At 44.7% G+C, this 11179-nt stretch overlaps 1 protein-coding gene across 2 annotated transcripts; it reads right to left on the bottom strand.

Annotated features, from left to right (window-relative positions):
• Positions 1–5295: 5295 nt before the first annotated feature.
• LOC119365298 (O-fucosyltransferase 29-like) lies at positions 5296–9385 on the bottom strand. 2 transcript variants are annotated; one of them, XM_037630914.1, is made up of 9 exons: positions 9021–9385; positions 8584–8671; positions 8410–8486; positions 8245–8333; positions 7966–8155; positions 7325–7506; positions 7138–7240; positions 6507–6838; positions 5296–6267 (listed from the first exon to the last, which is right to left on the bottom strand). In XM_037630914.1, the coding sequence occupies exons 1-9, from the start codon at positions 9216–9218 to the stop codon at positions 6006–6008; spliced, it is 1521 nt and encodes a 506-aa protein (XP_037486811.1). In that variant the 5' UTR covers positions 9219–9385; the 3' UTR covers positions 5296–6005. The 2 variants fall into 2 exon arrangements, with proteins under 2 accessions (XP_037486811.1, XP_037486813.1); XM_037630916.1 differs by having other exon boundaries at positions 6507–6835.
• Between the last annotated feature and the right edge of the window lie 1794 nt (positions 9386–11179).

Raw genomic sequence — 11179 nt, 5'->3', positions numbered from 1 at the left:
GAGTATAGACGGGTAATGAATTCATAACAAGAATATTTACTTTTGTTATCATTATATTATTTATAATATTAATTGAAAGTTTTCCAGGAATGTGTCTGGCTATTTTGTTTTTCATTTTATGCTCTGGTGGACCGGTAAAGAATTGTTCAAGCCGGTTTGCGCGGTGAGTATTGTGGGTTACATGTTTGAAGACCTTCTCCGTAAATTTTTCATACAAACTACATTTATTTTTCCTGCAGGATGGATATGAATTGAGGAAGCATTTTTTATTATACTTGCTAAAACATCGCGGGAATGAAGCTAGAGTAGACTTTCCTGATATTGTGAAAGAATTTCTTAAATGCATCATCTAGATATTAATATTTTTGTAATAGATGTTAAGTTGTAACATCACTCAGCTTGTGACATTGCAATAATGGACTTCAGTTTGTGTTATATTGTTTGTATGTGTGGATTTTAACATGTAACTCTGGTAAATATTTCAAGAGCCACGGGCACTCTACTAGTGTAGATAATGATGCGCTAAAACGATCAAATTCTCTTGTGTATGGAACATAAAATGGACCATATGCTGGGTACCTCACTATTCAGTATAGTTTTGTATCAATCTACACTTCAATCAATCGAATAGAAACTTATTGGTTTCTCCGTAGTCAGATAAGGTCGTGGCCGTCCGTTGGGCAGCGTTGGGCAGCAGAGGAGGGCAGCGCCGCCGCACCGCGCTGACGTCCTTCCATGTGGCAGCAGAGGCTGGCCGGCGGGCAGTGGGCAGCGGCGGCAGGGGGGCGCTCCCGCGTTCTTGGGGCAGCAGAAGAAGACCAGCGGGGGCCTGCTCTGCTCACGCCCACGTTTGTCCGCAGGGAAGCAGAAGAATACCGGCGATTGCGATGAGGGCCGGGGCGGCGGACCGGTGGGCGGGGAGAGGGGCGCTTGGTCGGCTCACGCCCGCGTTTGTCCGTGGGGAAGCAGAAGAAGTCTGGCGGTTGCGGCGACGGAGGCCAAGCTGGGCGGCGGGGGACGGTGCGGGGCCGGCCAGGGCGGCGGCGGACCGGCGGCTGGCGGCAAGGGGGGCAGCACGAGCGCCGGCCGGGGTGGCCGCGGACCGACGCCGACGGGACAGGGGGCGCGCGGGAGGCGGGGACGGACCGCCCGTGCTCCGCGAACGCTCGGCCGTTGGGAGGGGGAGAGTGGGAAAGGTCGTGCGGGCGTGCGCGTTCTGCATAGCTGTTTGTTTTCGTGATTATAGCGATGGAGGATTAGTGACTTGATTTGCGTGTTTGTTGCATCAAACATCGGAGGATTAAGGACCATTAGATTTTGTTGATGGATGGATCTGATTGTTTGGTTCTTCGCCCTCTCTTCCTTTTATAGGGGTAGTAGATGAAACGTAAAATTATTTGGTGGGGATAATACATATTTAATTGTGTGCACACATTATTTAAATATAGTTCGATAAGCAATGTAATAATAGAAGAAATGTAAAATTATATTTACCTTAGAGAAACATACTTGAAAATAAGAACGGAAAAGTATATTGGCAGGGAGGCCAGCAGGACGTTTTTCTTTGCTTTTTTTACAGCGAACAAATCAACACAGATAGGTGTTCCTTTTTTTATTAGCCAGCCAAATCGTAGAGACTTGAAGCATTTTGAGGTTAGACTTTTTTTTCCTAGAGGCTCCTACCGAGTTGGCCTTTCCTTCGCTTTGCGGGTTGTGCAGAGAATCAGGCAGAGTAGCTATCAATTGTTTTTAATAAGAAGAATCCTCTGGAACTTACTGGAACAATGCAGAATAGGCCCATATGTTACATGCTCAGTCCCAGTCTGGAGGCTACCATATGCGCATGCAGGAGCCAACTGCACCATGGCGAATCCCTGTAATAACAGCTGTTGGATTTTCTTATCCAACGGTATATATTGCACCAGAATCCGAGCAAACAAATGTAAGCTATTCGATTGAAACTATCTAATGGTCCATATTGTGAGTTACTCATATACTATATAGTAGTATAGATATAGATATAAATATATGTTTACTTGTGCATGGGAGAACCATATGATTTTTTCCAAAAAGTTGGAGTGGACGGGAGTTTTCCTATGGAATCTAGTATAACGAATCCTAAAAAAAAGTTCCATATATTTTTTTTTGCGGGGGAAAGTATTTCATTATTTAATTGATAATGTTTTTACAATCATTCACAATGATAATGCTAATCTCCTGAGGAACATTTGCTAACCAACATGCCGTTCGTTCTTGTGCTCGTCCAATGGATGCCATAGCATGCGCAACCTTGTTCTGCGTCCGGCTAATCTTCTTGATTTGAGTTTGCCTCTCCTTCAGTAGGTCTGAGATTTTAGCCACTTGATACATGTTTCTCGATCGATCGGTTGAGCGAGCATTTATCAAAGATAAAATTTCAGCACAGTCCGTCTCCACTAGTAGCGGCTTCTGGGACCAATGCAACGCCAACTTAAGTCCCTCCTCACATGCAGTGAGCTCAGCCTCGAGCGGCCCATGGCAGTCTAGGAGCCATCTACAGGCGGCATAGATCACCTGGCCAGTATGGTCACGCAGGACCATGCCCGCTCCTGCGGATCCGTCGGCGGCGACATATGATCCATCAAAGTTTAGCTTGACATGATTTTCTGGCGGAGGTTCCCATGATGCCGTGGCCGGGCGTCTTGACTCGCTGTTGGTGCTATGCAGTACAGCCCCTTCCAATATATTCGGTAGCTTCCCCTTGATGATATCTGCATGCGGATACTGACTGATCATGAGTAGTGATTCCGCATAGCTGCACAAAAAACGTTTAGACACTTCAACGGGGATCATTGGCTTCTCATGGGTAAGCTCATTGTGTACATGCCACACACGCCATAGCACCATGAGTACAAGCATGCGTTGTGTGTCGTTCAGCTCCTGTAGCAGCATTAACAACCAGTCCGGCTGTTCATTTCTAAGAGATTCAACAGATGATAAATCCCAGACCCTTCGCATTGCGTCCCACAAGTTCTGAGCATGAGGTCATCGGATTAGTGCATGATGAGCCGTTTCTTCCTCTTGCCCGCAGATCGTACAAATACCATCCAGCTCCATGTGTCGACGCTTCTTGTTCGCCCGAGTAGCCAGTGCCTCCCGATCGTACAAAAGTTCCATATATTGTAATCAAACAATTTACTTAGAGAAAAATCCTAAGAGTTAGAATGCTCCGAAATTCTTTTGGCAATCCCTCGAGTCGAATCAATGAGGCCCGTACTGTGTACTAGTACCACAGGACATTCTGCATGAAGCAAAGAGTTCTATTCGCGGTAAGGAAAAAGAAGAAGGCTCGCCTGTTTGGACAGAACCTAGATAAATGATTAGCCGGAGTCGGACCCTATGTTTTAAAAAAAAACGAATCATTATATGGCGAACGTCATCCAGGGACATTTTGCTAGTGAACCCCTCCTGAACCGCACGATGTACATTCGATGCCGGCATTTTTCGTGACAAAAAAGAAAACCTCAAAAGAAACTGCCATGGAAGTTTTGCAAAATGACCCCCCAGCTCACCCAATACAACAAAAATGCCACCCTGGGCGTTCGCAACTGTCACCCTAGTTGGCGAACGTTCGCCAGGTGCCACCATTAAACGCGTCCAGTTCATAAGCCGCGTTCGTCGTCCTTATCCACGACTTTGAGTCCAACCTAGACTCCGATCCCAGCAAGACTTGCGATTCGTCTATAACCCAGCCACATAAACACAGATGAATAGCCACGAGACTCCTTGCTGTTGTTGATTCCGACGTAACGAAGTAGCGTTCGACGTCGCCCACCATGTCCATGAGCGCCCCAGCCGAGCCGTCGTGGCTCCGCCGGGACCTGCTCCCGCACCTCGGGCTCCCGGCGGACCTGCCGGTGCACTTCATCGCCGAGAAGGCCGTCAGCGGCACCGACTTCGACCCGCTGCAGTGTCGGTTCAGCCTCCCGCCCTACGGCGTGATACACAGCCTGCGCCCCGTCCTCACCGCCGAAGAGCTCCAGGCTGCCAACCTGCGGTACGAGGACGACAACGCGCAGGAGCAAAGGACGACTGGGGAGAGGAGGAAAGAGAGGAGGCACCGCGCCGGCGGGCTGCCCGTGCTGGTGGTCGACCCCCACGCCGGATCCATTGAGCTGCGGCTGTCGCGCGGCGCCCACAGCACGACGCTCAAGGGGGCTGGGTATCTCGATTTCATCAACGAGTGCAGCTTCACCGTCCACGACGTCGTCCGGATCTGGGCCTTCAACCCCCACGCATCTCCTTCAAACGTTGAGGAAAGCCCCCTCTATCTTGTCATCGCCAAGAAACCAACACCCCAGACTTGATTGGGTTGAGTTTGAATCAAGGATCTAATCAGATAACGCTTTTCTAGGACTATATAGGGCCATTTTTTGGATGTAAACAGACTGATAATTACTCCCTCCGTTTCTAAATATAAGTCTTTGTAGAGATTTCACTGTGGACCACATACGGATGTATATAGATGCATTTTAAGTATAGATTCATTCATTTTGCTCCATATGTGATCTAGTGAAATCTCTCTAAAGACTTATATTTAAGAACAGAGGGGGTATATTGAAAGCTAAAGAAGTACTCGCTCCGTAAAGAAATTAGTGATCTGGACACTCTTATATTTCTTTACGGAGGGAGTACCTCCTACGGCCGTTTTAATTTTACTTTTGTTTGGTATATTTTACAATGTGGTGATTCCACAACAGTGTGACTTCGCTCTGTTTGCACAGATGTTTTCCAATGCAGTAGCAAAAAGTTAGGTCGATTGAAGTGCTGAGACAGAGCCCAAACCTTGGACATGATATGTTTGTTTTCAAAAGTTGAAAATAAAATGCTCTTTTTGTTAAAACAGCATGCTTATATATAGAATATCTCGGATATCTGGGTCAGCACCCTTGAACAGTTTATTATCTACATTCTGGTTGATTTTAGAACAAAAATTTCATGCTTCCTATGTTTTTATCTGGACTAACACATGATTAAAACTATCAATGTTTTTATTTTGAACTAAACCTATCAGTGTTTGTACTTAGTACTTATAGGGGTCACTTAGGTTCTCTGAAGAAGAATCATGTAGAAAGCAACAGAAACTATATGTAGAAGTAATTCGATCCTAATGAATGAAGAATTGGGTACTTACTCTCTCAAAAAAGGTCGGTACCAGCATAAAAACATAATTTGCATAGTTTATCTGTAAGACATCAGTTTTCTAACAAAGCCGACATCCCTGCAACATGGCATACGTGCCTTACGACAGAGTACTAGAGTTGCTAAATATTCCAATGGGAAAAGACATGCCCAAGTTAAAAGGTTACAGACAAATTGGCCACTTTGAACGCACCAAGTTGGAGGCGGCTCAAGTAGATACATGTTCAGTTAGGCCTTGTTGCATTACCAGACAATAATCGTACTAAGCACTATTGCCTTCCACACACACACACACAAGAAAAAAAAAAGTAGCAGTACGGTTGCCCAAGCTCAGTAATTACAAGAGCACACCCCGTCAGAAGAACAAACTACTCTCCCAAGATAGAAAGAAAGAGGGCAAAAAGAAACAAGCTACAGGTAAGCAAAACAACAACGACCTAATGTTGTAATTGACAGCACACCGTAGTCATTCATGTACACATTACAATCACAGTTACAGGCATGACATATATCCAGTTAGTACGTATAGCTCTTTACCATGGTGGTTTCTTTAATTTAGTTATACGAGATATTAGGCATGCTCCTTACCGTGGCAGTTTCTTCGATTCACCTAACATATTAACAGAACTAAACTAGAGCTGACAGTATGCAAATTGTTTGTCATCCCTGCCAAGTGCCAACCACCAGAACATCATGAGCTGACGTGCCAAGGATGTACGTCTGCCGTCAGCATCTGTAGTTCCATCATCCTCTTAACTTACCAAATATGTACTTTCCCTTTGCATCAAGGCCAGGCTCAATTGATCTCCAAGAATTCTCGTTGTCTACCTCACTTGAGATAACAAGTTTCGAGTTTGTATCGTTGCCGATCTGTTCACTGGCACTCTTTGGCAGATACAAGATGAAGGCATTTCATGGAAATCATCTCGTCCATGTCTGGGATCATCTGGTTCCTCCATAAGGCCCCGCTGGATTTTCTTTACCTTCCGTGAAAATGTATCCCAACCCGTTTGATTCCGTGTCTGAAATAATACATTGAGTTTTTTCGTGTTTGGGCGAATAGTTCTCTTATGGCCCATGTATCGCCTACAGATTTGATAGAGCATGAAGACCATTAGCATATTAAATGTAAATCAAACGAGTATAAATAAACTACCACCAACAGACAAAGACACCATATATAGCATTAGGGAATAGGGTGCATGGGCACTGTTGACCGTACCTCAATTCACTTTTTTGCATTGTATTGCAATATATTCTACAAAAGTAGTAGTATATTCTAAAAATACCCAAACATATCCAGAAAAAAAGAGGGATATATATACCTGCGTCCAGCTAACACCTTGGCCATGTTTCCGTTATTATTGGTAACAAAAACATCACTCTCATCACATACAATGAAGTCAACAGCAGCCAATCGTGAAGAAAAAGGAAGGAATGGTTTCAGATCATCCCCAGCAAGCATCTCCTTGGTGTAGAAGTTTGGAAAGAGTTCGCGCAGAGGCCGAAGAGTTTCTTCTCCGCCATATATTTCTCCAGAAGCAACATACAGGTAAGTTTCATTGCCAAAACCAAGAGCTCGCAGCATTAAACCAATTTCGTGAGGAGTTAATGGACATTTTCCCCTAGTGCGCTCATCCTCAGCACTCAAGTCCTGCTAGTAATAACCAATCGAAAATCATTTCACCATTTAAAGTTTACACTAAATGACACCAACTGACCAAAATCCAATCACTGCAAATATCAAAAATTAAAGTAAAATCATCATCTCAAACAGCGTGTTCCTTTGGGGAAATCATACTCAACATATTCTTGTTGGTGCAAAAGAGAAACACAAAACCCAACAAAGAGCCAACAATAAAGGAAGTAAAAAGTGATAATTATAGTTATGGACCCATCTGTTGAGAATCATTCGATAGGAAAACCTCATTATCTCATCAAGTTTCAGAGTCTTACAGGTAATGTATCCCACCGTTTCCTAATTTCAGCCAGTTCCTTTCTTTCTTTTTCACCACCACCATAGTAGCAGCCAGAAAATGCAAGCATGTCAGGTTCAAACCTAATGACATAACCCAAAATTGATGTTTAGTAAAATATGCGTACTTTCAGGGAAATGTTCATAAATTCCATTTAGGGACCATACCTCAAGTGAATGGCGACATATCGTGAGCTCATGACTCTCAACCTTCGCACCAATTTTTTACCCAGAGTTTGTATGGGCTTTTTGAATCTTAATGCATGAAAGTTTACTCGACACCGTAACTTCTGCAATTCTTCATCAAGATCATTGGTGAGCCGATAATCAAACTTAGTTAGCTGCAGAGCCTGCAAAATTTTCAACAGCTGAGCTAATAGGAAAATGTGGCTGTATTCATATATTCCTCACTTCACCAGAACAGATGACTCACGTATCGTTATAATGATTTCGTATATGCTGCCAATTAATACAGCATTTAATATACCTCTTAATAAAAGGGAAATCAGGATGTATTCTTTTAACCAACAAATGAGGCTACCAAGCTGACCATGCAACAGTAAGTGATTAGACAACCAGATGTTCAGGTTATAACGCACGTAACTGCTTGCACTAAAGCAGATAAATACAATGGTTATCTTGAAATTAAACAAAGTAATAAGCAGAAAGACTGCGAAATGAAATAACTTCTGTTTGTACATGATGGCATGCTTGACAAGGATAGAAGCAATAAATAGTAGCATGTACTCGATAAATACAGAGTAATATGCAACAAGTTCCAAACCAATGCGCTTGTTTGGCTTACTTACTCTCCTTCGCATCAGAATAGGCAAAACTTCATCAATGTAAAACTCAGGCATGGATTTTCTAGGTGCCCGCATAGTCCATGGAAGTTTATCCATTGATATCATAACTTCATAAGGGATCCTTTTAACAACAGTTACATCCTTTGATAGGTACGATATGAACCAGTCCGTGTCAAAAATATCGGAGAATTCGCTGCAAATAACACATACAGTGTGAGGACAAGTACCTGTGAGGAGCAAACAACCATAGAATTGCCATGTAATCTCAAGTTCTTAAATCACCTGTCATCCTTCCAGAATGAGCGGTGGTCTAACTCGGGCACAACAAGTGTGGCATTCAAAATCCAGGCAACAACAACAGCATCTGTTATCTGGAAACTGAAGATCATAATGGTAATATAATGGATAAGAGAAACAAATCAATTACAAGTTGAAAAAAGATTATACCCCTATGCGTTGTTGGTTCAGTCCCCCACTAGTAGCAATCAGCAAGTAGCCGGTAGAACTGTTTTCCGGCACAGCAGCTGAAAGATGAACACAGAGAAACCTCAAGATTGTAAAATTTGTCGCTCTTCACAACCTAGTTTAAAGGGACGGACTTGACTGATCGAGTAGACTAACATCTTAATTTTGGGCTCCTCCCGCTGCATCCGTAGTACAAGTTGGAATACCTTGATGTCCAAATATCAATGGGTTCGGTGTTTCGAACCTGCACATTATGAGCATCATAGAGCAATATCAATCGAGAATGCCAGGGGAACTTTGCGATGGATTACACATGAACAGGCAAGAAAGCGACTTAGTAATCTTTCAACCGGACAATTAAATTTTCGAGTGGCTAGTTTACAAGGAAAACGGCGAGAGCTTTTCACTCAGTCCCTTCAGTTTATCTACAGGTTACGGTGTGACAGGCGCAGCCATCGGTACTGAATTTTCACTGACCAGAATCAAACTCTTTCTAGAGAAATCACACTCAACAAACCGCGTAAACCAAAACTTATCCACAATTCTGTCGAACTATTTTATGCAGTAAAACGGCCAAAGTTTCAATCAGTCACCTGATTGGACCTCCACCGGCTCCGGATCCGCGACCAGTCGGCGTCGGTGACGATGTGTCCGGTGAAGAGCGATACGAAGCCTAAGACGAACAGAGCCGTGCCCAGGAACACCGGGGAGGGCTGAGCCCTCCTCGCCGTCTTCGGCGAGGCGGAGCCGCCGCCGTAGTGTGGCTTCGCCGGATCAGGCTTCCTCCCCATGCCGCGCGGTTACAGGTCGGGCCCCACGGCAGAAACCAGCATGCAGAAACTGCAGCCTGGGCGGCGCCGCCAACGGCAGAGCGCGAGCCCGCCGCGCTAGATCGTGGAGCCGCGAGAGCTCGCGGAGGGGCCGCCAATGGCGAGTGGAGGAAACAACTGTCGTGTGAACGCGGTGCTGAGCGTGGCCGTGCCCCAGGGCCCACACGCAGACAATTAAAGGCCAAAACAGAAAAGGTGGAACAACACAATGAACTGGGCTGTATCTTCTTCTTTCCTACTTTTTCTGGATGGGCTGTATGTTGGCCCAACTTTCCTTGTGGCCTACGGTCCGTCGGTGCAACGTTTTTTTCTTCAAATTTTATTATTACTTTGTGGCGTACACTATTCTGTGACGGCCGCTAATCTTTCTTTGAGTACACTCCCTTCTCTGAACGTACACACGCACACCCTATTTTTATGAGTACCTTCGAGAGACTGAACCCACTGATATTAAGATTGACGAAGCCATTATAGATGCCTCGCTATCTATGAAAATATCACCTCTCAATGAAAGAATATTCCTCCTTTATGAGATTGAGATACCAAGGAGCCAAACCTGAGGTTTGGTCTCTGGTGGCTGAGGTACCACTACACTCATAACCATCAAAGCACAGGTTGATTTTTGCTTATGGCTGCTAATTGACAGTGCTTAACACAACCGAATAGCGTACGTACCAAAAACCTATCTTAGCTATATCAGGCTCGGTAAGTTTAAAAGGCGAGGTCAGTCTTTTTCGGAAAAAAACCTAAACCTATTATAAAAGTTCCTCAGAATTACAAAGCACCTTAACCATAATGAAATTTACATTGAGATTCTTGGACTATGTACGACCACTACCTCCAGAACGAGTCGTCGACCTGCTATTGTCGTTACTCATTAGTCTCGTACCGAAGCCACTCTGACCTTGTCGGTGACATACTAGAAGTCTTTGTGCACGTACCCCTGATGAAGCTAGCACCCTAGAGTCACCGTCCTTGTTGTCAAACTCTTGAATCAATCTGAAGCGTCTAAGATGTCGCCATTGTGTACCCATGACGATAAAACCCGACCTCATCATCCCAAAGAGACGACAAGAATCTGCGTAGGAGCTCCGTCGTTTGTCCCACGGGACGAACCTGAGGCTCAGAGCATGAAAGATCAACTCAAAGATGAAGCCCCACCATCCGTGCGAACGTTGCCCTTGTGTGGACTAAAAAACTCTAACCTAACATGCTAGCTGAAGCGAAGGCAACGGAATTTCCCTCCCCACCATCCGTGCGAACGTTGCCCTTGTGTGGACTAAAAAACTCTAACCTAACATGCTAGCTGAAGCGAAGGCAACAGAATTTCCCTCCCCACCACCGGCTACCAGAACGACACGGTAAGGGGCAGAAAATATATGGTCTTGCCAACGGAGCATGGAGGCGAAGAGTACGCTTGCCCAAGACGTTTCTTTGGGAGAGGTGAAGGAAAATATATTTTATTTTAGGCAAAGATTGTGGATTTAAATGCTATGGCCTATGGTGACACTTCATAGTGGTCGTGATCATGCCAAATCCCAGTCGTCCTCTCGTCCCCAGACATTGGACAAGACCTTGCTTAAACACCACTCTCCTCTGTATAATCGCACGCCACGTAGTTGAGGCGTTGTTTAAACACCCAGCGTGAAGAAAGCGACCATCATGATAGTATCCCTCTCCCAATACACATGCACACACATGTTATCATGATTAAGTGATTAACCAACAGCCTCCATGCATGTTTTGCCAACATAGCATCATTGAACAATTCCAAGTCTCGAAAACCAAGTCCAGCTACTTCGGAATTGACATTTTCTCCCAAGACTGATAATGAATGCCTCGTTTGTCAACTGATCCAGCCCACCAATACATGGACATGACGACCCTAGCTTTTTGGCACAAGTTGTTGTTATCTTAAAACA

This window comes from Triticum dicoccoides, chromosome 2B, assembly GCF_002162155.2.
Source record: "Triticum dicoccoides isolate Atlit2015 ecotype Zavitan chromosome 2B, WEW_v2.0, whole genome shotgun sequence".
Taxonomy (NCBI): domain Eukaryota; kingdom Viridiplantae; phylum Streptophyta; class Magnoliopsida; order Poales; family Poaceae; genus Triticum; species Triticum dicoccoides.
Note: the sequence above shows the minus strand (reverse complement) of the source record. Positions and strands in the feature narration are given on the sequence as shown.

What these genes read in the sequence shown, in the direction of transcription:
- LOC119365298 (XM_037630914.1), bottom strand. Translation starts at nt 9,218, where the DNA reads ATGGGGAGGAAGCCTGATCCGGCGAAGCCACACTACGGCGGCGGCTCC. An exon ending in GCCGGTGGAGGTCCAATCAG is followed by an intron (nt 8,672 to 9,020) that starts GTGACTGATTGA and finishes CATAATGTGCAG; the next exon opens with GTTCGAAACACCGAACCCAT. An exon ending in TCATTCTGGAAGGATGACAG is followed by an intron (nt 8,156 to 8,244) that starts GTGATTTAAGAA and finishes TGTTATTTGCAG; the next exon opens with CGAATTCTCCGATATTTTTG.